This window comes from Alternaria arbusti (genome assembly GCF_024043155.1).
Source record: "Alternaria arbusti strain BMP 1465 chromosome Unknown scaffold_15, whole genome shotgun sequence".
In the NCBI taxonomy this organism is placed as follows: domain Eukaryota; kingdom Fungi; phylum Ascomycota; class Dothideomycetes; order Pleosporales; family Pleosporaceae; genus Alternaria; species Alternaria arbusti.
In genome coordinates this window covers 410,228-438,210 of record NW_026249955.1, presented here as the reverse complement: position 1 = coordinate 438,210, position 27,983 = coordinate 410,228, and the positions used below count along the sequence as shown (strand labels likewise).

The 27,983-nt window shown below is 52.7% G+C and overlaps 10 protein-coding genes across 10 annotated transcripts; 7 read left to right on the top strand and 3 right to left on the bottom strand.

The window, feature by feature from the left end:
- Window positions 1-2,912: 2,912 nt before the first annotated feature.
- Window positions 2,913-5,702, bottom strand: DBP10 (ATP-dependent RNA helicase dbp10; the record flags this gene model as incomplete). The annotated part of the gene is made up of 3 exons (XM_051449510.1): window positions 2,913-4,447; window positions 4,495-5,079; window positions 5,135-5,702. 3 exons carry the CDS (start codon window positions 5,700-5,702, stop codon window positions 2,913-2,915), a joined length of 2,688 nt encoding a protein of 895 aa, XP_051299364.1.
- Window positions 5,703-5,876: 174 nt separating this feature from the next.
- Window positions 5,877-6,894, top strand: J4E86_009001 (uncharacterized protein; the record flags this gene model as incomplete). Its single annotated transcript, XM_051449509.1, has 3 exons — window positions 5,877-5,955; window positions 6,008-6,240; window positions 6,289-6,894. 3 exons carry the CDS (start codon window positions 5,877-5,879, stop codon window positions 6,892-6,894), a joined length of 918 nt encoding a protein of 305 aa, XP_051299363.1.
- Window positions 6,895-7,051: 157 nt separating this feature from the next.
- J4E86_009000 (uncharacterized protein) lies at window positions 7,052-7,741 on the bottom strand (the record flags this gene model as incomplete). The annotated part of the gene is made up of 4 exons (XM_051449508.1): window positions 7,052-7,269; window positions 7,319-7,414; window positions 7,471-7,577; window positions 7,632-7,741. The coding sequence occupies 4 exons, from the start codon at window positions 7,739-7,741 to the stop codon at window positions 7,052-7,054; spliced, it is 531 nt and encodes a 176-aa protein (XP_051299362.1).
- Window positions 7,742-7,956: 215 nt separating this feature from the next.
- On the top strand, window positions 7,957-8,937 carry J4E86_008999 (uncharacterized protein; the record flags this gene model as incomplete). Its single annotated transcript, XM_051449507.1, has 5 exons — window positions 7,957-7,997; window positions 8,051-8,111; window positions 8,170-8,555; window positions 8,610-8,721; window positions 8,773-8,937. The coding sequence occupies 5 exons, from the start codon at window positions 7,957-7,959 to the stop codon at window positions 8,935-8,937; spliced, it is 765 nt and encodes a 254-aa protein (XP_051299361.1).
- A 1,108-nt stretch (window positions 8,938-10,045) lies between these two features.
- J4E86_008998 (uncharacterized protein) lies at window positions 10,046-14,689 on the top strand (the record flags this gene model as incomplete). Its single annotated transcript, XM_051449506.1, has 4 exons — window positions 10,046-11,138; window positions 11,938-12,438; window positions 13,136-14,170; window positions 14,223-14,689. 4 exons carry the CDS (start codon window positions 10,046-10,048, stop codon window positions 14,687-14,689), a joined length of 3,096 nt encoding a protein of 1,031 aa, XP_051299360.1.
- A 767-nt stretch (window positions 14,690-15,456) lies between these two features.
- Window positions 15,457-16,473, top strand: J4E86_008997 (uncharacterized protein; the record flags this gene model as incomplete). The annotated part of the gene is made up of 3 exons (XM_051449505.1): window positions 15,457-15,763; window positions 15,853-16,165; window positions 16,284-16,473. The coding sequence occupies 3 exons, from the start codon at window positions 15,457-15,459 to the stop codon at window positions 16,471-16,473; spliced, it is 810 nt and encodes a 269-aa protein (XP_051299359.1).
- Window positions 16,474-17,562: 1,089 nt separating this feature from the next.
- J4E86_008996 (uncharacterized protein) lies at window positions 17,563-19,229 on the bottom strand (the record flags this gene model as incomplete). The annotated part of the gene is made up of 5 exons (XM_051449504.1): window positions 17,563-17,807; window positions 17,887-18,118; window positions 18,169-18,649; window positions 18,702-18,811; window positions 18,861-19,229. The coding sequence occupies 5 exons, from the start codon at window positions 19,227-19,229 to the stop codon at window positions 17,563-17,565; spliced, it is 1,437 nt and encodes a 478-aa protein (XP_051299358.1).
- A 2,001-nt stretch (window positions 19,230-21,230) lies between these two features.
- Window positions 21,231-23,227, top strand: J4E86_008995 (uncharacterized protein; the record flags this gene model as incomplete). Its single annotated transcript, XM_051449503.1, has 5 exons — window positions 21,231-21,681; window positions 21,735-21,915; window positions 21,963-22,329; window positions 22,382-22,505; window positions 22,566-23,227. The coding sequence occupies 5 exons, from the start codon at window positions 21,231-21,233 to the stop codon at window positions 23,225-23,227; spliced, it is 1,785 nt and encodes a 594-aa protein (XP_051299357.1).
- Window positions 23,228-23,925: 698 nt separating this feature from the next.
- On the top strand, window positions 23,926-24,768 carry J4E86_008994 (uncharacterized protein; the record flags this gene model as incomplete). The annotated part of the gene is made up of 2 exons (XM_051449502.1): window positions 23,926-24,265; window positions 24,341-24,768. 2 exons carry the CDS (start codon window positions 23,926-23,928, stop codon window positions 24,766-24,768), a joined length of 768 nt encoding a protein of 255 aa, XP_051299356.1.
- A 1,697-nt stretch (window positions 24,769-26,465) lies between these two features.
- On the top strand, window positions 26,466-27,536 carry J4E86_008993 (uncharacterized protein; the record flags this gene model as incomplete). The annotated part of the gene is made up of 1 exon (XM_051449501.1): window positions 26,466-27,536. The coding sequence occupies one exon, from the start codon at window positions 26,466-26,468 to the stop codon at window positions 27,534-27,536; it is 1,071 nt and encodes a 356-aa protein (XP_051299355.1).
- Window positions 27,537-27,983: the final 447 nt, after the last annotated feature.

Below are 27,983 nucleotides of genomic sequence, written 5' to 3'. Positions count from 1 at the left end.
CAAAGTAATCGCAGCCAGCCAAGCATGTCATGACAAGTCGACGATGCTGGCAAGATGAGGCCTTCCATGCTGCTGCCGCCAGGTGTGTGAGCAACGGCACCAGCGTTAGTGTTCCGACTGCCCCATGACGGCTACCCAACCGCTCTTTCGCATGTAGAAGGTGGAACGGCGACTGCGGCAGGGCAAACTTGTGATGCTGCACCACGGACGAAGGCCATATTTACCGGTGATGCTTGACCCCAACGCGGAATAGCGGTAAGCTGAGCCGACTGCCGTGGAGATCGATGCCGCGTCTAGGGCAGAGGTGGGTGTGTATACCTCTGCACTAGCTGGGAATAGCGCATCCTGCCACCAGCATTGTATACTCGTCCTCCCTAACCCTCATCATCTCAATTTGTAATTGTCTAATGACAATACTTGCGATCTGCAGCCACAAGGCATTGCACATGTCCCGTCACAAGGGAAGTGCAGGGACGCAACGTGCTCGCCAGTAAACCTTGTCCGCACATGTTCACTCTGCTCTCTGCGGCCTGAACCGAGATCACGATGCAGGGGGCATGACTCGAGGCCGGGTCCTGCATGAGCGTTTCTTCTTCCTCCGTCGGGGCAGGTCATCCGGATCGTACAATGACTAGCCACTACGGCCGAGCAAAAGAGAAATTTCCATCCTGTACAAAAGTGTCGGATCCGCCCAGCTTTTCGAGTGGGTCGTGATTGGCCCCCGGCGCGGAAAATATAAATCCAACCGACAAGGCAACGCGAGAAGCCCAGGACTAGACCTTGCATTTAGCCTCGTCGAGGATTGCTGAGGTCCAAAAATAATCACAGATAGCGGATATTTCGACGTTAACAGCAGGTCTTATATCGCCTGCAGATTGCTCTCATCTCTCTTTACGGTTCCCCGAGGCTACGGCATGCGCATAACGGCCTGTCCAGGGTCTCGGGATTACTGTCCTTTCCCGGCGGGCCCTGCCGTTTCGTTGATTCAGGTGCAGGTCTCTGTTGAGCTCCGTTTGATGCCAACCCTGATGCGATCATCTGCAAACTGATGGAGCCGTGTCATGGTGCTACAATGCCAGCATCTCGAGTTTGCATCGCAGTGTCTAGAGCTGATAAGCCACGAGTCAGCCGCTTGGCCAGGACCCGAATATCACGACAGGCCTGCGGGCGGGATCTACGAACCGGTGCTCAGGACACGTTGTGCCAAAAGTAGTCGGCTACCAGGGACCCTCGCTGGCCTCTCCGTTTCCCCTGTGGTCCTTGCATGCTTGCCCGTCGCTGGTCCCATTGTCGATTTGCGACTGGGTGCGGGCCGGGCAGCTCCCTGGCTGGTCTCAGTGCCCAACAGGTGTCCAACTAAGACGTGTTATCGCCGATATGCTCCTCGGAGCCTCTCTGACACATGCATTCTTCGATGCGGCTCACGCCTGGCTTCAAGGCACCCTGCAGCATCTCGTGACACAAGGCAAGCGAGCCCTGCAGGATTATTCGCTCACCCCTCGACGACCATGGGTAGTCTCATCAGGCCCGCAACGGAGCGAGAAATTTCCGTCCGGTAAAGTGCTCTATCAATACCCAAGAGCCGTTTACCGAGATACGAAATGTGACTACGCCTACATCTACCCGACTGGCGATAGCCTAGACTGCGCCTCTCCGACGACAGCCACGCCGCAGCCGTTGGTGCGCAAATGGCTCGTTCAGGCGGATGATTTTCATCGAAACCCACAAAGAGTTTCGCAGCGAGATTGGCCCTTCCGATTTGGGCTCTTGCGAATATCAAAAAGCCGTTGACGTGAAACAAAGTTTCTTATGCTGTGCCCTGCGCACCGCGGTACGGAGACCGAGCCCACGGGTGCAGTAGCAGAGAGGGCTGCCCTCAACACGCCACGCATCCCACCATCGCATGGCAAAACGCGCTCCTGTGCGACCATGCAGAAGAAGAAAAACACAGTGGCGGCTTCTCGAAGGTCGTCGGGTAAGCCGCAGATGGCTGCGTGCAGAAGGATTATTGAAGTCTGGCGGCGTTGGCACTAAACAGGGGCTGGTGTGCACCCTTACAGTGCACTCGTCCCGGCTCGCAGAAATCTCCTCGAGGAATGACGTGCCTGCCCACAATATGACCATGGGTACCCGAAGAGGCCCCTATCCCTGCTTCGGACCTTAATCACAATGGCGTGAGATTGGGAGGCGCTTCACCCAATACGCGGACTTATACGCGGTCGCCTGTCAGTGTCAACACTACCCGACGTCAATAGACGCCGGCAACTCTATCCTAGTCGACAACGTGTGCATAGTTTGGACTACAGCGTGACTTGCAGCTTGTCAGTCCCAATCCGACCACACTGGTGGCAGCTACCGCGCCAGCAAATAAACCTTGGAGCAAACCGATACATGCTCGATACAAAAAGGGACTGCGTCGCACCGAAAGAAATCGTGTCTAAACTTTTCAATCTCGTCGACCACGACGATGCGCACAAAAAGCCACTATCGAGTCAATACGCGCGCTGTCCGAGGATGGCAGGATGTTCGCCCACTGCCATGTCGCAGGGCCCCGATAAACTTTCGCCAATCCGCACCTCTGTGGCACAGCAAAGCAATGCCAACATGGAGCGTTACACAGAACCGACGGGGACGCGGGCTCTGGAGAAGCAAATATGGCCTGACCATGCGGGTCATAACGGCCTTTCTTCGCACAAATATCGAGATCTGGCCAATTGCTAAAAATCTAACGCTTTTTCTTTTAGTCGCCACATCGTACAGCTGTCAAATCGGATTGTTTTCACCTCGGTCCGCGCACAATAATCGAGGGCCCACGGGTATTAGTTCGCTGACACGTGCCTGAAGAAAATCTTATAGCCGATTCATGTCGTTGGGCATAGGGCCCGGGTATTGATTCAATGCATTTGTTGAACTCAAAACTTCCGCTTCTTGGAGGGACGAGCATTCTTTGCTCGGCGATTTTCCTGCACCTTGCGGTTCTTGCGCACAGCGTCCACATCTCTGAGTTCGCTCTTGGCGCCTCCATCCTTCCATGCACCGATGCGCTTCTCCTTCGCTTCAGCCACCCTCTTCTTCTGGACGTGATAATCATCGCGGTACCGATCAGCCTGCTTCGGAGCCTTCTCGGCCTTGTGCTTGTAGCGCGGGGCGTTATTGAAGGATCCAGCAGACCGGTTGGGGGCTTCAATTTCGCCCACTCGAGGCATCTTGACCTTGTTCGCCTTGCGCCAGTCGTCGAAGCGACCGCTGCGGAAACTGGCTGCAATCTTTTGCCCACTTTCTCCTCGAATCATCTTGGCTCCCTTGGAGCCATCCTCGTCGTTGGTGCGGTTTACGTACTTCTTCGACTTTTTGTCCCAACGCATCTTCGACTTGGCCGCATCTGCGAAGCCCTGAATCTCATCGTTCACAAGTGACATTTCTGCTGCCCTTGCTGCTGACACGAAGTTGGTGTTGCCGGCATCTCCTCCGCTCACTCCATAGGCCTTCTCCTCTGCCATGTTCTCCTTGGGAGTATATGACATGAAGAAGTCATCATTCTTCCAGCTGTCCTGTTTTGACTTCTTGGAGGATGGTTGCGAGACAGACACCTCGAGCCCATCAGAGTCTGAGTCGTATACGCCATCAGCGACTTCAACCTCGTCTTCTTCATCCTCTGATGCTTCTTCACCGTTTGACTGTCTTGCAGGTGCTTGAAGTGGGTCCATATCGTCCGCGGCTCGTTTGTTGGCTGCTTGCTTGGCTTTTTGTCGTCCGACTTGTTCACGCCTCTTGCGCATAATTTCGGCTGTGTCACTCTGGGTACCTCGTTTGCCGATCTCGAATACGGTCTCCGCGGGCCTGAATGATTGAATTCGTGCAAGCATATCCTCCTTCGCTTTCTGAGCACTATGCGCGTCATCGCTGAAGAGCATATGCGTCTCTGCAAAGTTGGGAGACGCAACCAACTCCTTAGCTCGTCCCACACTTTGTGCACTTGCCTGGTTGCGTGTTCGTTGATATTGGCGCTCACCCTTTTCGGCTACGCTTAAGAGAAGCGCTAGGTCTTCGTCATCGGCGAGCTGTTTGTTCACAATCTCGACAGACGATTCCAGTTGCCATGGTGCCAAGCTACCGACGACAAAGTCTTCTGCATAGTTTGGCTCTTCGTGTGACCTCCCGACTAGGAGTCGTTTACCGAGGAAAAGCTGTAGATCTATGAGGTAGGGTAGGTCGACATGTCTGCACAGACTGTACGCCCATCCTTTCCTTCCAGCTCGAGCCGTTCGTCCGACTCTGTGTACGAAGATCTTGGGCTGCGAAGGAAAGTCGTAGTTGATGACGTGGTTGATATGGGGCATATCCACACCACGAGCAGCCACATCGGTGACAACGAGAATGCGAGTCAAGCCAGTGCGGAAGTCCTGGATCTGCTCCTTGCGCGCTGTTTGGTCAAGGTTGCCGTACACTTGTGAAGTTAGCGAGAGCATCACATAAGAACATACGATTACGTACCGTAAGACACGGCGTATCCCGCATTGCGAAGAAGGTTCGCGAGATACTCCACTCTGTGCTTTGTTGCAGCGAAGATGATGGTGGACTCAGCGATCGGGACGTCCTTGACAAATCCGTCGCTGCGCTTCCGCTTCTTGCTGTTGGCAGCTTTCTCTGCATCTGCCTTGGCCTTCTTTGATGCGTCGGTCTCGCCTACCGGCACCTTGATGACATTGTCGAGGAGGTGAAGCAGCGCGCCATCACGGTCACCCGACTTGATTGTGAAGTAGGCACTTTTGAGATCTGGAGAGATCTTGCTCTCAGCATCGAGACGGATGAGCTTTGGCTCTTGTAGACCTGCTCTCGCGAACTCTACGAGGGATTTGGGGAGTGTCGCACTGAACAGCAGTGTTTGTCTCGAAGTGGGTAGGGCATGCAGAATCTCAGCTAGTTGCGCCGCGAAACCCATCTCGAAAAGGCGATCGGCTTCGTCGAACACGATGTACTTTACGGAGGACAGATCGAGGCCCATCTCGACCTTTAGATGCAGGAAGCGACCAGGGGTAGCGATGATGATGTCGGGGTTGGTGGTCATGGAGCTGAATTCTGCGAACATGTTAGTCTCGTTTTTCTTAGAATTAACCTGCCCGTATACACGTACGCTCTTCAAGACTGTCACCTCCAACGAGCAGAATAGTCCTCAAATCTGTGCCGCGACCCAGCTCCTTCACGACCTTCAACGTCTGCAGTGCCAGTTCTCGGGAGGGCGACATAATGATTCCTCGAGCGCCTACTTTGGCAGAATGCGCCTTGAGTTTCTGGATCATGGGGATGACGAACGCGGCCGTCTTTCCGGAACCCGTCCTGGCCATACCCACGACATCTTGCCCATCGAGCATGAGCGGAACGGCCTTGCGCTGGATCGGAGTTGGAATCTTGAATCCCTTCTGCGTGATGGCCTTGAGAAGCGCCGCGTTCAGCCCCATGGCCTGGAAACCTCCACCTTTCTTAATTGACTTTCCGACATTCGAGGCTTTGCGATTCGAGGCAGCCTGTTTCGCGGCGATAAAGGCTTCGTCGTCGGATCCGTCATCGTGCCCGACGTCCAGATCTACGCCCAGATCTGCGTTCAAATCCGCCTCTTGCTGAACATCATCACCGCCAGCGAGGGCATCGAATATGTCGAACTCGGTTTCGGAGAGCGCCGGCGAGCTCGCGCGGGGAGCCATGACTGATAGATGGTTGGTAGGGCTCGGAGGCGACGTGATGCACTTTGCCTACCTGACGTCTGAAGGTCGCGCCTCCAGTCTGGCTGTTGGAAAATTTCGGGCACGGGCCTCTCGAAATCTTGGCGGCAGGGATGAGCATGGCGCATCTCGTCGCTAGCTTCCACGTGCCCCGCGATGAGGCAGGCGCGTCCGACGCGTTTTGCCCTCACCGAACTTCTGCCATCGCGTCACCCAACCCACACCCACGAGATGAGTATGCAATCCCCTTCTTAACACCATTGAGCCCTTCGTTCTAACCTCTTTAGACAATTACGGCGGCTACGAAACCTCGTACAGCACCACCTCTTACGGCGCTGGCGGTGGTGCTGGCGGAGGCGGCTTCATACCGGGAGAGGGTGGTAGTACACAGAGCCCTGGAGGTCGGCAAGACCGTGCCCAAGATACCCTGCGACCCGTCACCATCAAGCAGATACTTGATGCTCAACTTGAAGCCGGCAGCAACGACGTGTTCAAAATCGACGGCACTCCAATTACTCAGGTATGCACGAGTTCCATGGTCCAACGGCTATACTAACCGCTTCCTAAGCTCACATTCGTCGGTCAAGTACGCAACATATCCAACCAGACTACAAACACAACGTATAGGCTCGACGATGGCACTGGCAGCGTAGAGGTCAAGCAGTGGGTCGATTCCGATGCTGCAGAGCAGACCAACCCTACCAAAGCGAAACTTGTCGAAGGCGCCTACTGCCGAGCATGGGGCAAGCTGAAGAGCTTCAACGACCGAAGATCCGTCGGAGCGACCGTAATCCGTCCAGTCGAAGACATGAACGAAGTCTCCTATCACCTGCTTGAAGCGACCGCGGTACATCTATACTTCACGCGTGGGCCTCCTGGCAGTGCGCAGGGTGGTGCCGCTACGAATGGCGCTGGAGGACAGCAACAAGCGGGAGATGGCGCTAACTACGGCGGCGGATATGATCTTGCCGGTTACACTGCGTCGGCGAAGAGGGTGTTCAACCATCTTAAGACCACTCCTCAGTCCAACGAGGGTCTTAACCAGCACGAGATTGCGGCGCAACTTGGTATGGATACAACCGATGTTGCAAAGGCTGGTGATGATCTATTGTCGGGTGGTCTGATTTACACCACTGTTGACGACCAGACCTGGGCCATCCTCGAGGCTGATTAAGCATGGTGTTTGCAGGCGCGGGACCAAGTGTATGGGCGAATAAGTAGGGGAACAACCAAATATGCTAGTAAAACACTAGCATAGGCGTAACGATTCATCATGATATTTCACATACTGCATTGAAAGCATCCGCAAGATACAATCTATCAAACACGAATTACTTCTCTGCATTCGTAGAGAGAAACAGTATGCACGTCGCAACGATCGCACTTGACACCACGGTGAACACGACCTGCGTCTTCCAACCTGTCTGCACGAGCGCCCGCCGCGTGCTGTACCGGGAGACCGTGTTGATGTAGTTCGACAACCCAGACAACATGCACGCTATCGAAAGAAGCCAGAAGACGATTCCCAGTGGCAACGCGAAACGTTTTTCTGTACAGAGTTGTAAGCATGATGCGATGAGACTTTGTTATTGACTTACCAAGTGGAGTGGGCTCCGACTTGAGATGGAACGACATGACGATGGCAACAGACACGATGGCCATGTACACACTAAGCTTCAGCCATGACAGGAAAGCTGTGATATCTGTTAGCTACGCAATCTTCTTGTACTTTCAGCAGATCCTGACATACTTCGTTCGTTCGCAGCATGATCCCTTGCATCCGAAGACACGTTATCGAACAGCAGCACACCCATCCATGGCCTCTCTCTGAAGGCTACTCGATCGTAGTCATTGTTTCTGAGGCGCACGTTAGGGCTTGAACGAGAATTACGTAGACTAGGTTGCACACACTGTTTAACTAAGATGGGCTGGCCTCCAAATATCTTGTAAAACGGTCGGTACGGCTCGGCTAGGATAGACTTATCTGCATCGCTCATACGCGAAGCATCTCGGAAATCCATGTTTTTCGGATAATATGTAGGACCACTTGGGGTTGCGATGAAAACGCGCTATGGCTAGTGGTATGGGGATACTTGGTCGGCAGACGAATGAGTGTGCTTGTGTGAGACGCCGCACGGACCCCTGCCGATGAGGTCACTACTGCATTTGGACATCTCCAGGGTTTGTGAGAGTTGATACCATCAACACAATCAACGTTTATCGCATTTCAGCAAAAATGGGTAACGAGAAAGAGCTAGTTCTTTTTGGTGGTGATAAGTAAGTGTTTGGGTAATGCACTGTCGCTTTGAAGCTAATGCATGGGCGTGCAGAGGTTGGAAAGCTTCGGATTGGACGGACAGTGATGACCGTGTGAGAGGAGGAGCGTCTCAGGTAAAACCCATCTCTCAAAATGAATGAAATAATTTGATAACTAATGTATGATTACTAGTCCTACCTTACCATCAACGGCTCTTCCGCGCGTTTCCACGGCAATCTCGACATCACCGCTCTCGGCGGCGCCGGCTTTGCCAGTCAACGCACCACCGGCGAGGATCGCACCTGGGACCTATCTACCTACGATGGCATTTATCTCGATCTAGGAAAGCACGACGGCAAGAAGTACACACTAACGCTCAAAGACGAGATTCTGCCGCTTATGGCAGATGGACGGGAGCAATCAACTATCAGCTGGGAGTACGACTTTGAATCGCAAAGCGAGCTTGGGTTGTTCGTGCCATGGCGTGCAATGAAGCCTACGTATCGCGGGAAAGAGAAGAATGATGCGAAGCCAATGGATTTGAAGAACGTCAAGCGGTTTAGCATCATGATGAGAAGGTAACATTGTTCGCCCCACGCAATCACGATTTCACAGCAATTGACGATCAGTAGTTTCTTCGGTACCCAAGAAGGCGACTTCTCGCTCACCCTCAACTCGATCAAGGCTGTTGCGCAACCAGACGATGTCGAGAAAGGGATTGTGAGCGGAGAGAAGGGCACAGGAGTAAGACTTTAACCACGTTACAGTGCTGGTTGGTAGCTAACGCTACGGCAGGGACAGGAGCCTTGGTCGTGGAAGAACTCCAATCTTGTTGGACTAGCGGTCATTCTGGGCTCGACGTGGGCGATCTCTTGGGGATATTGCTGGTGGAAAGGATATGACATGGGCATCATGAGGTTTGGACGGTGGTGGTCTGTGGTGAAGAGGGATACGTTATAGGTCGGGAGTACGCAATCCGTTACATGAAGCGTGAGGTCCAGGCCTGACATTGGATTGGGGGACGAAATGGACTCCGTTGATTTTACAGATCAGTTCCTACATAATTTTGTCGAAAACAAAAATCTGTGTGTATAGTCGGAGTTGGGAATCGTCCGGAAGACTCGATGTGTGAGGAAACTAAGCGCCGCCTGCGGGTGGTGCAAGACCACTCCGTCCTCTACGCAACAAGCTCTCACATCGATGCGTTCAAGTGGTCGGAAATTTCTGTACAGCGATTTTCATCGTTCTTGCTTGTCGGTAATTTGTAGAGCGCTAGGGCCAGTGGAGGTACTTGAAGAAACGCTTGGCTGTATGTTTGTGAGACTAAGCTTGAGTAATCATCAGCACATTTGACTGCACAACGAAGGCTTCCCAGAGACTTGGGCCTCTCCTACCCTTGACGAGAGGTTAGAGTGTGGGCATTTATTGGCGCAGTGACAAGCAGTGCGCAAGAAACGTCCCGCGGACTTAGGATGCTTGACTCCGCTAGTGCAGGGAGACCCACTCCAGTGTGGACCATTCAGCCTGTTCAGGGTGAGCTCCTTCCCAGATCAAAGTCGCCTCAACGCCGCAAAGGAGAAGCGTTCCTCCAACGTCGCTGCAAGGTTGGACAAGCACTGATGTTCATGTCACTCGAGATATTCCGATCCCTCACCTGCACCTCGTCCTCCAGCTTACGGTTGCTGACTATTTTGGCCCCATCGCCACTACATCTCCAATCACCAATTTCTCCGCTGCCAAGCGAGGGACCATGGCCAGACCTTCCCAATTTCGTCGATGATGGGCAAACGTCCGCTCGCGGAAATTCTCAACCAGGCGCTCAGGACCGCAAGGTGGAGAGACCGGGGCGCTTTGAGGCTGCATGAACATGGATTTAGATTGCATCAACTGCAGTAGTGGCAGCCTTGGGGAGAAGATGTTCAATGTCCACAGACGCCGCGCAGTGGCTATAAAGAGCGACGGGCGAACGGTGTCAGATAAAGTATCCGCAAGTGTTCCCGTTTGTCTCCTCAGGGTCCTCGATTTGTTTCCGATATTCCTAGCTTGTCGATAATACCGTTTCGCAACCATGCATCTTACGGCTCTTACCCTAGCTTTGGCTACGACCGCCGTCGCGGCGAAGAACTCCACCCAGCCGTACTCGACATGGATGGCTACTTCCTTTTTGTCCAAGGGCCAGAAGGTCGACAACCACTACGTCTCGTCCGTCATTCGCGAAGGCATCCAGAAAGCCGCCGTGACGCAAAACGACACTGCTCTGCTTGAGTATGCCTCCGAGGCGGTCTCGTCCGTTGTCACCTCGAACGGTACCATCAAGGGCTGGAACGCAACTTTCTACACTTTGGACGATATCCGGTTTGGCAACAACATCCTCTACTTCTGGAACTCGGAAGGACGCAAGGACGAGAAATACGTTGTTGCGGCCAAGGGCCTCCGAGAGCAGCTGAACCGATGGCCGCGCACCCCCACCGGCGGCTTCTGGCACAGGGCCCCGACTTACGAGAACCAGATGTGGTTAGACGGCATCTACATGGCTGATACCTTCTACGCGACCTACACATCGTACTTCGAGCCCAACAACATCACAGCCTGGAACGACATCGAGTTGCAATTCGACTTGATTGAGGAGCACTGCCGAAACGAGACAACCAACCTTCTGTACCACGGCTACAGCGAGGACAAATCGACTGTGTGGGCTGACCCAGAGACTGGTGCCTCCCCATACGTCTGGGACCGTGCTCTAGGATGGTACTTCGTTGCGCTGGTTGAGGTTCTAGAGGTCTTCCCCAAGACACACAAGGGCTACTCTAAGCTCGTCGACTACTTCGTCACGCTCGCCTCCGGTATCAACGACGTGCAAGACACCAGCGGCGGATGGTGGTTGCTCATGGACCCGGAACTTGCTAGAAGGGAAGGCAACTACATCGAGTCGAGCGCAACCGCCATGTTCACCTACGCGTACATGAAGGGTGTCAGGCTCGGTTTGTTGGAGAAGAAGTACCAGCAGACTGCGTCCAAGGCGTGGGATCTGATGTTGGACGAGTTCATCCAGTACGAGAAGAACGGCACCATCAGCTTCACCGGCACGGTTACTGTGGGAAGTTTGAAGGGCGATGCGTCGTACGAGTACTACACTGGTGTTGAGACCCTGACCAACGATGGTAAGGGTGCTGGTGCGTTCATGTACGCTGCCACCGAGATGGAGTTGGCTGGACTCGAGTAAAAGAGGGTATTTAAACTTCGTTGTATATATTATAGGCATCAGAATTGACTCCAAGAGCAAGTTTTTACATGAAGTCGACATAAACTTTGGTTCAGTAAGCACGATCATGGATGCAGCATGTTTCTCGCCGTGACCTCGGAACCATACGCGACGCTATCCTCATCAAGCCAAAGCGCGCGGCATCTCCCAAATCCCCAAATCCAGCAAGCAACACCAACTACACGATGCGAAAGTACAACCTCGACTTTTACCAAAGGCCCTTATACAAACATCTCTTCCAAGCAAGAAAACTGCCCACGCTGTGATTGCACCTCGGCAAGCAGCTGCCGAAAGGGCCGTCACGACTCCAAAAATAACCCGTCGAACGCGGGTCCCCTGAGCAACCAAGTGGAGCCATGAGCCACCGCCCCGAGCAACGCGCCACTGCCTCATGTCAACAACTGGGCCTTGGAACCAGAACAGGGCAGAGCCATGGCCTCATGGATCTTGCTGGAAGTATCGTGTGACGTGCTTAGCGGCTAAGCCGTTGGCACTGGCTCTGGCTCTGCGGATATTTCTTGACCGTTTAATCGTCCCTGTTTGCTAGATCACTAACAATTCTCCGACTACTTACCTATACATTGCAGTGAACAAGAGAACGTTGGTACTCGCTGTCAGACTACTACAATACCTACGACTGTACCCAATGTAAGTCCTTGAACATCCTTTATGCATCACCTTGCTAACCACCACTCCAGTAATCCAGCCTTCAAACCTCACCTCCACCTCACCCAAAATGTCCCTCATATCCTCCGCCGCCTCTCCAAGCGCAACAAGCACCTCGTGCACCACAGCCGACTTCTCCGTCTTCCCCACACAAGACATATTCTGCGGCGTAGGCAGCACAACGGGCGTCGCGTCCAACACCTCCTCCGCACTCAAACAATGCTGCAAAGACGCACCGGTCGAGGAATTCAACGGCTCCTGCGGATACTACTGTCTTAGTTACGAACAGACGGTTGCTGATCTAAGGACTTGCTTCATGGACAACGGGGTTAATCCGAGGGATATCCTTTGCTCGGGGAATAATACTGCGAGTGCGACGGGCACGCCTAGTGGTGGTGCGAGTCGCACGGGTAGTAGTGGTCCGGATGCTACGGGCGAGGATGGGAAGCCGGATACGGGGGCTGCGGTGCATGTGGGTGTGTCGAAGACTGCGGTGGGTATGCTGGGCATGCTTGTAATGTCGGCGTTTGCTGGTGCGCTGTTGTAGGGTGCTATCGCAGTGATGATGGATGTCTACGATGTGGTTGCTGCTTTACCTTTCTCGTTCAAGCATAATACCAGATAATTTCTTACTCTCCACATCTCAAGTCTCCTGATTACATCTTCTCGAAAGTTGTTGCAGAAGCGTGGCTTACTCACCATTACAGGCTGTCTTCGTTGTGCCTCCTGCTTACACGAATGACCGCCAATCACCGCTTCGGAGAGACGAGTTTCGCGTACAATGGTTGGCATACGCATGCCTTGGCGGTTGTGCATTATTTATCGATCGATGTCTCCGTATACGGTCTCATCATGCGATTGGACTTCACACTACAGGTCATGGGTGTCTATTGCCTACCGACACAGTGGTAATGCAACTTACCCCGCCAGACGTGTAACCAGAGCCTGCATGTAGAAGAGAGCGATCATACGTCTAGTGAAGAAACAAAGGGTATATATGGCGAGGTTCGATGCCATTTCAGTCTGCCTTGTTGGTGGGACAACAACGTGTTTAACCCACATCTGAACCATGGGTACTTTAGCTGCAATAAGCATCGCCATCTCAGTCATAGGGCTCTACTACATCCTCATAATAGGACGTCGAGAAGCCCATCTACCACCCGGTACCTCCCTCTCCATCCCTGGTCCCATCCTACCCCATCCTATCCCAAAGCTAACCCACCCATCTAGGCCCACGTCCCCTCCCCCTCCTCGGCAACGTCCTCGCCATACCCACAAAAAACGCCCAATTCCAATTCACAAAATGGGCCTCCCAATACGGCGACATCTACAGCCTCAAGCTCTTCCACACCACCACCATCGTCCTCAGCTCCCGGCGCCTCGTCCGCGAGCTCATCGACAAAAGGGGAACGACATACAGCAGCCGCCCACCCTTCGTCTTTGCAACAAAGTACATCGCGCGCGATCCCGCGAATATGCCTCTAGTGGTCTTCATGCCGTCGGGCGAGAAACTGAGGTTATGCCGCAAGTTACTGGCGCAGTGTTTCAACGAGGCGAAAGTAGAGAAAGAGTACATCGGACTTGTGGACGCGGAGGCTAGCCAGATGCTGTGTGATTTTGTGAAAGAGCCCGAGGAGTTCATGGAGCATACACTGAGGTTCGCGAATAGCACTATCAAGAGTCTAGTTTACGGAACAAGAACGAGACATGCGGAGCAGCTGGAGGAGTACAAGTCTTGGTTTGACAAGTACGTTGCGTTGCTTGAGGTTGGTGCAACACCGCCGGTCGATTTGCTACCGTGGTTGGTGCATGTGCCACAGGGGCTGTGGACAGGACGCTGGAAGAATTGGAAGGATAAGAGCGAGGAGACTTCGAGGGCGGTTAATGCTGCGTTTACGCAGATGGCGGAGCCGGTATTGGAGAGGAGGAAACGGGGTGTGCGTGCAGCGACTGTATATGACTATGTGCTTGATGAGGGCGAGAAGGGGATTGATCTTACGAGAAGAGATTTGGATGTTTTTGCTGGGTCGCTGATCGATGCCGGGAGTGACACGACGGCGTCTGCTATACGAGTCTTCATTCAGGCGATGGCTAGGTATCCGGATGTTCAGGAACGAGCACACAGACATGTTGATGAGGTGGTGGGAAGCTTGCGATCGCCCGGGTGGAGCGATGTCGCGAGGTTACCCTATGTCGTGCAGATTATCAAGGAGGTCATGCGATGGAGACCTCTTGCGGCCTTGATAATGCGCTCTACCACCGCTGGTATCCTTCACTCCGCTCGGATCATGAACCAACCGTGGCTAATGTGAAGCAGATGACACGATTGACGGCTACTTCATCCCGAAGGGCACGACTGTTCTCATGAACGTCTGGGCCTTGAACCATGGCCCATGCGATGTCGACACTTGTGAATCCCCAATGTCGGTTTTCAATCCCGATCGCTACGAAACGCGTACGCACACTTCAGCTCAGTACGCAGCATCTCCCGACATTGCCTCACGAGATCACTTCACGTTCGGTGCTGGTCGTCGTATTTGTCCTGGCATGCATCTTGCTGAGCGCAGTCTCTTCGTTGCTATTGCGAAACTACTTTGGGCCTTCGAGTTCAAGGAGAAGTCTGGGAAGCCTATTGATATCGATCCTAACACTGGGTTTATGGATGGTATTGTGAGGACGCCGAAGGATTTTGAATGCGAGATACGGGTGAGAGAGGGACGCGAGGGAGTGCTTGAAAGGGAATTTGCGGAGGCGAGAGATGTGTTGGTGAAGTATGAGTTGTGAGAGAGTTGTGATTTGACGTCGTGTGGCCCGAGAACCTTGGAAGCCTGGAGACAATGTCGTTAGCCCTACAGCACCTAGGATGCTAGATTCATGTCGCATTCACCAGAACAACCACTAAAGGCGATGCCCAGCTAGAAGGTCACATTATCTCATAGAATGTTTACTTGTCAAGAAATAGTAGTATGCGTTCGACAAACCTGAGCAACGCGATACGAATTGCACCCCATGTTGGCTTACGTGAGACAGCCACGATATCACAGCCAAGTTGCATCGTGACATCCAGCGCCAACATGCTCTTGATTTCTACTTGTCGAGGCTCTTATCCAACCCATTCAACGGTATATCACGGCGCCTGAAGTTCTCGACCTGCATGAGACTGCCCAATCAAGCCTTGAGCCCACCACACTTGCCGTGCATAAGAGTGTGCATCGTCACCGCCGTCCAGCACAAGAAGTCGTGCTGCAACACACCGCATGGCGCCTGCCCATACATATCCAGGCATTTGAAGGCGCAAATGCTGTCGAGCATCCCACCACACTTCACAGCTTCCCGTGCGTGAATAGGCGCCGAACGTCAACAGACATACCTATCGCTAAGGTCATCACATCATCATTTCGCACGTTTCGAATCAACAGCTATACCTATAGACAGAAGCCGCTACAATATCGTCGTCTCGGCATCTCTCCGAGCCTAGCAACGGCGCACATCCCTATCGCCTTCCCTGTCGCACTCTCTATCGCAGACGATCATCATCGCCCGACCGTACCATGCCTGAGGACCCGCGCCCATCCTCAAATGAAGAGAAGAGACTGTCTGGGCCCCCCTATAGTATCAAGGGGCAGCTCTTTGCTATTTCCGGGGCAGGGTCAGGCATCGGACGTGCGACGGCTACGCTGCTGGTTGCGAGCGGCGCAAAGGTCGCGCTGGGGGATAAGAACGAAGAAGCAGTGTCGCAGCTCGCGAGGGAGCTTGGGGCGAGTGCGATATGGGCGAAGGTGGACGTTACAGTCAGGGAAGAGGTAGAGCATTGGCTGGCGCATGCGCCAACGAGGTTTGGGTTGAAGCAAATCGACGGTATGCCAACGTCCTGTCTTCAACGCATGAATGTGTCTGGCGAAGTCGACATCTGCAGGAGTGCTTTGACTGACGTGGGCACAATGTAGGCGCAGTAAACCTCGCAGGCATCTCAGGTCGACTCGAAACTGCGGCAAAATTCGACGCCGCCGACTACGAGGCCGTCTTCGCAGTCAACGTCCGCGGCACGTTTAATTGCATGTCAGCCGAGCTGCGCAACATACGTGTGGCAAGTTCAGGTGTGCCAGGCGGGTCGATTGTGAACGCGGCGTCGATAACAGGGCTTGTCGGCAAGCCAAAATGCTCCGTCTATTGCGCCTCGAAGCATGCCGTCGTTGGGCTCACAAAAGCTGCCGCGAGGGAGCAGGAGCACACTGGAATCCGCATCAACGCCATCGCACCGTAAGTTCTTCTTTCCACCACTCAAAGGAACTCTCTCCGTGTTCTCCTAGGTCGTTCTTTCGCGCGCGCAATGGTGCCACTGGAGGAGAGCCGGTCGCTGACGTTGACACTACTTTAGAGGCTTTGTCAACACACCCCTCATGGACGCCCTCGATACAGAACTTGGCTTCCAACTCCCGAACAACGCCGTGCTCGGCCGACGCGCCGACCCTATTGAGATAGCGAAGATAATCCAGTTCCTGCTAAGCAGCGACGCGAGCTACGTTACTGGCTCTGTGTGGCAGGTCGATGGCGGCATGCTGTGTTGAGTTGAGATAAGGGAAAAGAAAGACGTGCAGACGCGAATTGGTGTTGCAGAAGCGAGAGTGGGTACAAGGAGAGTTCGCTATACACGCTCTGGGGTTAGTTTGGGTTTCTACGATGGGTGTGGAGTATTCCCACTTCAGGAAGACGACGATGGTGGAAGCGAGGCAAGCTTATGCTTACTTGCCGAGATGTCATACAACTGTCTTTTTCAGCCTTACAAAAAGAAATGTGATCTCCGTCGTTGAGCTGGGTACACATGCCGCAGACTCGTACCAAAATTAAGAGAGTCGACGTTAATGCGAGTCCCGCACGCATGTGCTATTCTGGGAAAGGGTACCTAGGTAGTTGCAATTCGTTTTCCTCAGATACACGAGAGGCGTTGTGGAGTTGGAATTGTCAGCATTGAATTGCTTTTTGGTTACTATCGATAAAGACGCGCCGACACTTTCAATGATGGCATGATCAGACAATGCACGCTCGGTTGCGGACTGTTGTTAGACAAGCGGTAGTGCTCTACTTACGCGTCAAGTGCCGCTGCATACCCCTTCTAACAGGGCAGCGATCTGCACCCCAGCCGTGCTGCTTGCGAATCCGCGGCTCGGAAGGTATTGCGCCAACCTTAGAGTTTGTAGATCTCGTTTTCGTGGCAGGTACGGCTAGAAGTAAAAAAGCAAGAAAGCAATGAGTCGATCTCGGAGAGACTGCCTAGTGTCTCGCTGAGTTTCCCTGGCTGGGCAAAGTGCTACTTTCTTGCTTCTTGTCGCCTGAGTGAGGTTGGGGAAGAGGGAGGGTTGGAGCAAAGTTAGACTAGTATCAATGCCGCGGACCCGAACCAAAAGTCGAGCGAAGGCGTTGACCCGGCCTAGAGATCGTGAGCCAAAGTCCATACCACCCCCATACGTGCGGGATGCACCGACGTCGAACCAGTGCTCAATGTGGTTTTCTAATCATCAAGTGCCATGACATCGAAATAACGGCATGGGCAGAAAATAGTAGCCTCGAACGCAGTGTTAAATGTCTCGTGGTATTTCATTTCACAAGCGCGAAACTCTAAATCAACAGAATAGTTCCCCTGCCAATCACAGGCGCCGTCATCTCCCCATGGACCTGAAAACCTTCTCCCGACGAGGATCAGTGGGCAAGGCTTGAATGACGACAGAGTCGAGCTCGCGATTCGATCCGTTCGAGCCAATGCGATCATGGTACTTCCACTCCGACTCCGTGCTTCGGATGGAGAGCGCATCCGGGGACTTTTGTCTCCTGTCGTTTCCCCGCACGCGATCGGCAAGGTTCTGGGATGCGGAGATGAACCAGGGGAGTCTGCCGGCGGGTTTGACTGGGTTCCTGAGTTAGCGGCTGGTATTTGATGATGGGAAAGTGCGGCGAGATGGGATGCGCGATGTGATGAAACTTACTAGTCCAGTATTCACGATTATTTTCGTCTTCGGGAACGATGTATCCGCCGGATATAAGCTTTGTCAAATAGATCATGCCGTTGAGCGCCGTGTACACCATCAAGCCCGCAATAAGACCGTAGGCTGCGCTGTATCCGAATGGGATGAACATTACGGTTACGAAGGCTGGGACGGCGTCGCCGATGTATCGCCAGTTGATGGAGGAGATTTGTCGCATCATCAGGCAACCAACCTATATTTACGTTAACGCTAGCAATATGGAGGTGGTGCCAGGTGACTTACGAGAACCAAAGTGCTTCCAGTAGCCCATGGTGGGATCGAAGCGAAGATAGGTGCGAAGAACATCGAGATGAGGAAGCAGACGCCACAGGTCATGGCAGTCAGTCCTGTTTTCCCGCCCTCTGCAATTCCTGCTCCACTCTCGATGAAGGCAGTGACGGGTGAGCAGCCGAGAAGTGCACCCATGGAGATGCAGAATGCGTCTGTGCAATAGGCTATCGTTGATCGCGGAAAGTCGCCAGTCTCTGCGTCCACCACTCCGGAGAAACGTGCCATGGAATAGAGCGTAGCTGTGCAGTCAATAATGTCAACATATAGGAAAGTGAAAAGAGCGAGTGCGAAATGGCCAGGTGCTGCGTTGACGTTCCAGTCCAGGGCGTTCAATGTGCGGTTGATGGGATGGAAGTCCACGACCTTCTTGAAGAACTCGAAGCGGTTATCGCCGACCTCAGTGTAGGGGAAGAAAGTGACTGAAGTGCCTCGTCTGTATGCATGTTAGCCTTCTGAGCTTGACTGAGATGATGAAAAAAGCTCACGGCCATGAAATGATTGACACAAGCAAGATAGCTAGAATCATGGCGCTCTTGACCTTGTATGTCATCAAGTAGGCTGTCAAGATACCACCGCCAAGGATGCCTAGCCACATCTGCCAGACATGTTAGCAATATTTGATGAGCCGGCATCATATGACCTACAGTGGGTGAAGTCATCTTGTGACTTATGCATGAGCCAAACTCATCCTTGTATTGATCAGGACACCCCGCGATATCAAGTGGGGTACTCTTTGAGCCCGCAATGGCACCAATGCCCGCGTTGTTGCTCAGTCCGACTTCTGCAAGAAAGAGTCCTATACCACATGCCGCGGCGATCTTGAGCGATACTGGTATGATCTTGACGAGCCATTGTCGCATGCCAATCAAGGACAAGAAGATGAATATGAAGCCCTCTGCAAAGACAGCAGTGAGCGCAAGGTTGTAGGAGATGAGGCCTTGGCCATGGAAGCCGACGATCTGGTAGGCGAAGTATGCGTTGAGGCCCATACCCGGTGCAAGACACACGGGCATGTTGGTGAAGAACCCAAAGAGGAAAGAGCTGAAGCCGGCTACGGCAGCTGTAGCGGTGATGAGGTTGCGGTTCAAATCTGAGCTTGGATCAGCTGAAGTTGTTGAGAGTGTAGACGTTTCCTACCCTGCTTGCAAATGAGGTATTCCGTGTTCGTTAAGCACAGAGGGTCTGTGGCATCATTGCACACGCAATTACCGCCTGTATCAGCGAGGATAGTAGCCTAGGCTCGTTAGTATTTTGCGAGACATAATCCTTCGAGAGCTTTACATTGACCGCGATGATGTATGCCATTGTGAAGAAGGACGTAAGTCCTGCCCGCACTTCGGTGGTGAACTTCGTATGCAGGATCTCATCTTTCTGTGAAAACAGTCAGTCATGTCCGAGATATTACTACAACTGTCAACATACATGCCCGCAACCGGAGAGACGGAATATCCTGCCGAAAGTCGACCGGCCGACGTAGACATTGAACGAGTGGATTGAGGAACGTATGGACTCCATGTTGCAGACGTGAAGTTGGTCGCCAGTTGGGGGTTTCAATCTCCAGTATAAGAGATGCAGTGATCGGCAGCAGATAGCCCTGCGTTGACTATATTTGTGTCACGCACGTCCAGTATAAGCAAACATGAACGATTCGGAACGAAAAGGTATATGGTATTGATCAATCGCCAATGCGATCGCTTAAGGTGGGGCCATAAGCAAAGGGCCTTCCCGAAATGCAATGAAAAGTATCGACGACAGGGCGAGCTGGCTAAACATCAGAGACACTCGAGGCGATGTGATATCAACCGTAAGGGATGGGCGGGAACGACGAGGGTAGGCATGCGGCGCGGCAGGGGAAAAAAGCACGATCTAAGAAGCTTTTGGACGGAGTGACGGCATGACAACCTAAGAGGGCCGCCGCAAGCGTAGTACAAGTGAATTGAACGGCGGCAGGAGCGTTGTCATGCAGCTGAAGCGGAGACTCGTGCAGCGTGCTGGAGTGTGGCAGTCTAGGCTCGTACTCTGGTGGCTTGACGGAAGCGAGTCAGGGGCCGGGGAGCCTAGCTAACGCTAGTCAGGCACGCCCGATGTCGATCAGACTGCATCATGACTGGCCAAAGGGATGATGTCTGGTGCCCCTCCCGCATCTGCAGCAAAATGACGGGGCGACTAAAAGCCTTAGTAGAACCTTGTGCCTCTCCCTTGCCGATTGCTTCTGACAACACAGACAGCAACTAAGGGCAGATCACTTACAGTTCACGCCGCCCTGGCGGTTCAGCGGCCTTGCAGCTGATTTTGTCCATGGCACCGGTGTCCGTCTTTGATCCCACGGAACTGATCAGAGGGATCAGCTGTGATCGTCGGCCTAGTTGGGGTTGCAATTCGTAGCCCGCGGGTGCAAGTCAAGGTCGGCGGCATCATATCGGTCATTCAACCTAGCAGCCGTCATGTTGGCATGTGCGAATCGTATCCAGCCACAAGCGGTTCTGCAAAACCTTGGGCGGAGACACCGAAAGTTGGAAAAGTGAGCCCGATAAGCCAGCCAGTCGCAATTGCTGTACAACCCGAGTATTTGCTTTTTCGGGGAAGAACCGAAGGCAAGAGGCGTTGCTTTGCACGCTCATACCACGTGTAGGTGTATCTTTCCCCAGCAGTATGGTCAACAACCCGAAAGCTCACGGTGCGCTTAGTGGTTTTGCGCCGTGGAGGAAGCACGGCAGAGCACTAGCGCATGAGTTCGGATTAGGGAAGCCCTGGTAGCAGTCCTAAAAAGGTCAATAACGCCACGGTCCGAGTGGTGCGACAGCGTTTCGATGCCGCGGAAACATGGGACCGTTGCGTAACTCGCTTTACGGTTGCGACACCCTCCACCCAGGTACTTGACTACTTTTCCGTCGAGAGGTGCGGCTAGCCTTGAGTGCTGGATAGCCTTCAGTCGATCATTCGCTCCCACCCCTTGAAAGATCGACTTATAGTGGCCCCGCTGCACTCCGCTAGACTCGCCACTGTGATCAAACATGTTCGCAACCGACTTACCACTGGATCAAGAGGCGGAGTCTGTTGGAGCGCGGAGGGAGCGAAAGACCAAAGAGCGATCCATCAGGTCAAACTCCATCCATACTTCACGAACGTCCACTAGTTCCGCAAACTCTGGCTCTACCGACCGTGAGCAATGGTGGTCTTCAGGCCTGAAGAAAGCAAAGAGTATAAAACCCAGGATACTACGACCATCAACCGGACAAACCACAGATTCTCAGAGAACCGCGAAGACCGTGCCAGCCGAGTTGGACTTGACCCGCACGCACAAGCTCAAGGATCCCGCGCTGCACCCTAGCTGGACATACACAGGCACTATTCCTGCGAAACTTCCATCTGGTGATTCTCTGCATCCGCAACAGGATGAAGTACAGGAGCTGGAAGGTGAAAAGTCCTCTCGAAAGACAGACTCTACGAGATCGCGCGTCTCACGTAAGTCATTAAGCATCAGCGTACCACGATCATGTGCTGAAGACATATTCCAGATGACCGAAAGCGCTCGGTGAGGACTCCGCCGGTAGTTGACAGCAGCGATGACGCAACGCAAGCAAGCCGCGTCAGTCCTAGATCTTTTGTTACGAGCAGAACTCGTGCCAGTTCCGAGACCCCTGAAGATAGAAGTGCCCCGCCAATGTCAATGCCAGGAGCGAAGAGGGTTGACAGCGGGTAAGTAATGTTTCCACCAACGTCGGTCTTATGCTTATTGTCTGTAGGTGGCCACAGTCAGCTGAAACCGAAGCAATGCCCAAAGTTGAAGCACTCGAGCTGCATGACAGCTTCCAGGAGAAAGAACACGACGACGCTAAGCATGTCTCAAAAGCGAGCGGTGGCGCAAATTCCGAGGTCTCCTGCAAGCCTCTCTCGCAATGGCAATGTCTCACTCCACGAGGGGTACCTTCGGAAATACAGTTGCAGTCGCGGTTGACCCCTAAGAAGGTTGCAGTCGCCCAGAATACCACACCGGACCTCGGCCGTTTTACACGATTTATCCGGAGAATGGAGGGAGCCGGTCCCAAAGTCATCCTGGACCGACTGAAGGAAGATTGGCAGTGGAGCACAGGCGGAGACGTTGATGAGGAGGTACGTGTCGTCGCTATAACTCTGCACAGACCTTTGCTAACAGTAGAAACAGTTGGTCCTCGAGAAACAATTGTGGCTGTTGACGGGATTCCAAATGCAGAATTTGGGTCGGGAACGGACCCTGCCGAAGCCCGAATGTAACACCGGAAGGATCCTTGAACTCTACGGTAATCTCTGTAAGTCCATGTTGTGCCCTTGCGTTACGCTGCTGTGCAATCTCTAACGGTCGATGTCAGCTGAGGTATACCAACTGTCGGCAATGCATCCGTCCCAAACAGTGCACTTCCTCACTACCAAACCCCAGCGACGTGTTCAGTTACCGGGCAACGTATCCTACTTGACAGTGCGCAAGCTTGGTGCTGTTCCACTGCCTTACCCAGAGGACTACTTCTCGCATATAAGAGCATCGACGTTGCCATCGCTGGTACCCTCTGCCATATTACCGGAACTGTTCAGCGAATGTCACAAGCTGCTCGCTACAGGTGGTTTCCTAGAGATCAGGATCATGGATGCTGCCCCGGTACGCAAGACTACCGGCCCATTGATGCGAACCTGGATCGAGGACAGACTCTCCGTCAATCTGGAGCGAGACTTCAGATGCTCAAAGCCATGTTCGCTGGTCCCCAGTTGGCTGACAGCTGCCGGATTCGAGATGCTCGTTCAGGAAGACAACCAGAGCATGACGCTACCGTGCGCTATCGACTCGGATACTGCCAATGTGAACGAAGAGCTTTCCATGATCATCGGCCGGGCCTTCTGGAAGGACATATGGGGTAGCTTCGTAGACGACGCTCAAGACGAACCGAAGTGGTGGTGGGAAGACGAAGAGATCGTTCAAGAATGTGTAAAGCGCCAAACCTTGCTCGAGTGCAGGACGATCTTTGCATACAAGCGATGAGCGCCGTACTTTGTGGCACCGTGGTTGATACAATGTAATAGTACTGAAGGTTTAGCGGGATGGAAATGGCGTTGGTGGAGATATGGGGCGTCTGTACGATAGGATACCCGACGCGTGTTGCTGTCACTACCGCTTACGATTATACCGCCTTTAGACCTGTAGTTAGATAGCGATGCATTTGGTACGCGTACATTGATGGTTGGATGTGCGAGCCGATCAATGGAGCCCTAGTTAATCCCTACCCCGCGCTACCCATATGGGTATTAGCGTCCTCACACGTGACAGCGTGCCTCCTGGGCATTATCGTACCTTGGTAATAATGGTTATTACTATCATCTTATTCTTTCTCATATCGAGTCGCAAAGGATGGAACCCGCTGTGTACCACCAGAAGTCGAAATCCGGTAGCCGCTTTGTTTCGCTCCGCCTCCCCCAACCGTCCGTGCCACGCCCTTCGTTTCAGCTGCAAGGTCCGCGACGCGTCGTGGCTACATGATCAGCACTATGTCGGCACAACCGAGACTTCTCCTGCACATCTCTTTCATTCCACAGTGCCTTCAGTCTGCTTCCCCTACAGGTTGATTAATACTTGCATCACTCCTTCATAATTTAGCGTAGCCCCTACACAATCGTGCGGAAATCTAGATCGGCCCCCGATCGATATATCCGAATTACGACCGCTGAACGACATCAGCAAACATGTTCAGTTCTCTAGGGACAAAGATAGCCCTCCGAAAAGCCGGACTGGGCGGTGTATCGCTACCAAAAACCGACGGCTTGTTTGGGAATGGCAACACGAAGAAGGGGAACACAAATGGCGCCGAGGGAGGAGACACAGGTTTCGCCAACCCATTCGCAAACGTACAATGGGGTGTACCAAAAGCCCTACAATCTTGGACGACACCTCCACCACCGCAGAACCCGGTGCGCAAGCCACCAAACATAGGAGACCGCGCACAAAGCCATCCTAAGTTACAATTTCCTACAGCCGATGGGCGGCCGACTATACTGCTGTTCCTGAGGTTTTGCGGATGTCCTTGTGAGTAGTCATCATCCCAGAGGCTGTATTCGGATGCAACAGTAGAAGTTAGACATTTGCTAATAGCTGCAACAGTCTCAGAGAAACTCTTCCTCACGCTCCGAACCCTTGCGAACAAGCACACTTCCATCCACTTCGTCGCAATATCGCACTGCACACCTGCTGCAACTACAGAATGGGTCAAAAAACTCGGCGGGGCCTGGAATGTAGACGTAATAGTAGACCAAGACCGGGAACTATACGCGCTATGGGGTCTAGGCATAGCGACTTGGGGTCATGTTCTGCATCCCAGGAATGGCTACAACCAGGTCATGCTCAGGAAGAATGAGGGGGTCTGGGGTCAACTGGTTGGAGAAGGCGCATGTAGATGGCAGGTTGGAGGCTCATATTCGGTGGACGGGAGGGGTGTAGTGACATGGGGTGGACCGATGCAATCAGCAGACGAGGCGATACCATTCGAACACGGCGTGATGTCTCTTGGATATGGAGAGACGAGGATATAATGCCAAGGCACATATCGGAATTGGGGACCTCTTAGATGGGTACCCAGGCTGTCTGGGTTCTACATGAGGCCATGATCGATGCACATGAACGCTCATCCAGATGGGAATGGTCTACATCTTTCTTGTGCAGTACTTGCCGGCTTCGACTTGGCTCTTCCAGAAGAAAAGCGTACAATCAACAATCGAAATAGTGACATACTTGGGCAAACATCTTAGGGTTTACATGACTACAAAATCAGCTTCGGTTTGTTGGACAAAATTTATTATCGGACTCTACTGAAGGCCATGACTGCTGCGCCTGAAGAAAGCGTCTCGGAACAGCTTCAAAATTGTCAACTCATCGCCGTATTGCGAGCTGAAGCGATTCGTGAGTAATGAATGGCCTATTATGCGAAGTAAATATAAACGGAACAGGAGAGTTGACGTCTATATAGGACACATTGCTGCCATATTCAGCCACGACTATCCCAATTACCACCATTTCGAAGTCCTGACTGGTGCAAAGACCATTGTCGACGATAAGGGCGAAAGACAGGCTATCTACTCCACAAGAGCGCTAGTGTACCTAGATTCTGGTTGCAGCAAGTGGGATTTGGTTGCTGAAGGTGGAAAGAGTTGTTACACACCTCTGGAGGCGATGGAGAACTTCCTCGGTGGGGCCATGGTCAGATTTGAGGAGGTAATAGGTAAGTTGTTGCCATACATCTAAACAATTGCGATACCTAATGGAGCGGTCTAACTTTAACGTAGCTGAGCGAGAGGGAAGCACTATACGAGAGTATAGTATATGGGAGTATAGTCCAGATCCGGATGAATATCAAGATCAAGCACATGATGCTTGGTAGAGAGGAGGACACAATTCGTAGTTACGTTCTCGTTGTTATTTGCTGCGGATGTATTTTCAGCCGTGATGAATAGCACCCTTCACTGCATAGGAGAGCCTATGATATACATTCCTCATGCGTGATCCCCGGGTGTTGGATGTATTGGATCTGGCGTAGTTATCCTGCCAATGTGGGGTTCATACTAGCGTGGTGCAGCAACGGCGCCTTCGGAGCAGTCGCGTCCTCACCTTTCATCACCATACCACAACTTCGTACAGTCTGACTGCATCAGCTCATCAAACATGAGATACCGGAATTAGATTTTGAGAATGGCGCTGTAGCAGGGCGCGATACGCCAAATCAGGGAGACTTGACGACCTGTGGGTTTCCTGGACATTTCCTCCCCACCACAGGCGCTATCCACGGGTTATCATAACCACGGCGTTCTCATACAGACTATACAGTGAAGCAAAGACATGATACTAAGTAGGGTATGGAATTTCGGAGAGGTGAGCTTGCTGGATTCAATCCGGAAACTTTCTCGGAGACATTCCGTCACTACCCCTCTAATATTGATCGGGGACTTTACCTAAGATACTTTGCGCCACACAGTCCCTTCTTTGCATATTTCCAAACAGTCTGTACCTTAATGGTGAGCATGTTGGACAACGAAATTGTATCGGAGCGTTATGCATCGGAGCTTTATGCCGCGGAGCTGGTGTTCGTGGTGTATAAAGCAGGCAAGTTCGACTGATGTCAAACACAACACCCACCGCAAGCTCACATCGTCTTTTACAGTCATACCCAGATACTCAGGACACCTCTTCTCCCTATACATTTGCCTCCACAGCAACATATTGAAGCCTCATCAAGATGGCGCTCCGATCTCGACCCCAGATATTCGACGTACTCATCATCGGCTCAGGTCCTGCAGGACTTAATGCGGCGCTCACTTGCGCAAGAACACGCACCAAAGCCCTCGTATTCGACAACCAACAGTATCGCAACGAAGGTGTCACGCACATGCATACTGTAGCGTCCCGCGACCACTTCAACCCCAGAGAGTTCGGCCGCATAGCCCGTGAACAGATCGAATCCCGATACGATAGCGTATGGTTTCAATCCGCTACAATCACCCATGCATCGAAGAAACAACTGTCATTGCCAGATCAGAAGGACTTGTACGATGGCTTCGAAGTCAAGGACAGTGAAGGCCACTCGTACGAGGGCAAGAAGATCATCCTGGCCACTGGTTCGAAGGATATCCTTCCCGACGTTCAAGGTTACAAGGAGAACTGGCCAGACCACATATACCAATGTCTAGCTTGCGATGGCTACGAGCAAAGAGGGAGTGCAGTCGGCATACTGGATTTCGATAATCCCGGATACGCACATATGGTCCAAATGGCAGTCCCTCTCGAACCTGTCTCAATTACCTTGTTTACCAACGGACCCATCAAGAAGGAAGCGCCAATGCAAGACGCTTTGAAGCTCGCAAAGGCTTTCGGTGCAACGCTCGACGAGCGGAAGATCGTTCGCATGGTGAACAACGGCCCAAGTCACATAGATGGCGTCACAATCCATTTTGAGACTGGAGAACCAGTCACTCTCGGTTTCCTCGTTCACAGACCTATTACGGTCAATCGCGCGCAACATCTCATCGAGCAGCTTGGCGTCGAGACAGTGGATCCAGCGATGGGCGGACACATCAAGATCGCAAACGCAATGTTCAACGAGACCAGTGTCAGAGGTGTGTTTGCAGGCGGTGATACTATGGTCATGATGAAGCAGGTTGCGATTTCCATGGCGGATGGACTCAAAGCTGCCGCAGGTGCAGGAATGCAGATTGCACAGGAGAAGGCTAAGGGTTTAGCCAAGGCTTTTGAAGAGAGGGAGGGTACGATCGAGGGAGAGAAAGATAAGGCGGAGGTGGCTTCGTACTAGAAGCGAGGGCTAAACAATAACCATAAGTTGAAGAGGGCCCGATCTTGTAGTCTTGGAAATCAGCGAGTGGCAGGTAGAATGGTCAAGGTGTAATGAAGTCGCTTCCCTGAACGTATAGAATGTATTTTCCCCTTTTAGATTCATCATGCATCAATTCAATGTCTATGTGTTAGTCGAGTGGCTGGTCCGTACACTGTACCTTCTTCAATCGCATCAAAAGCAGGAGCATTCGCATCCAGCGCACCATCCCTCGAATACCCCCAGCACCACGACACTTGCCACGTTTTCCACACTCGCCATGTTCAAACTCTCAGATGCCCACATGTTTCCTCTCAGCTTTCTTCCACGTAACATCTCGAGTCCAAACCTTCGATCGCACCAGAACCGCTCAGACAACTCTAGTTATGTTCATCGCTCAATTCTCTGACCTAAAAGCCCGCATCAACG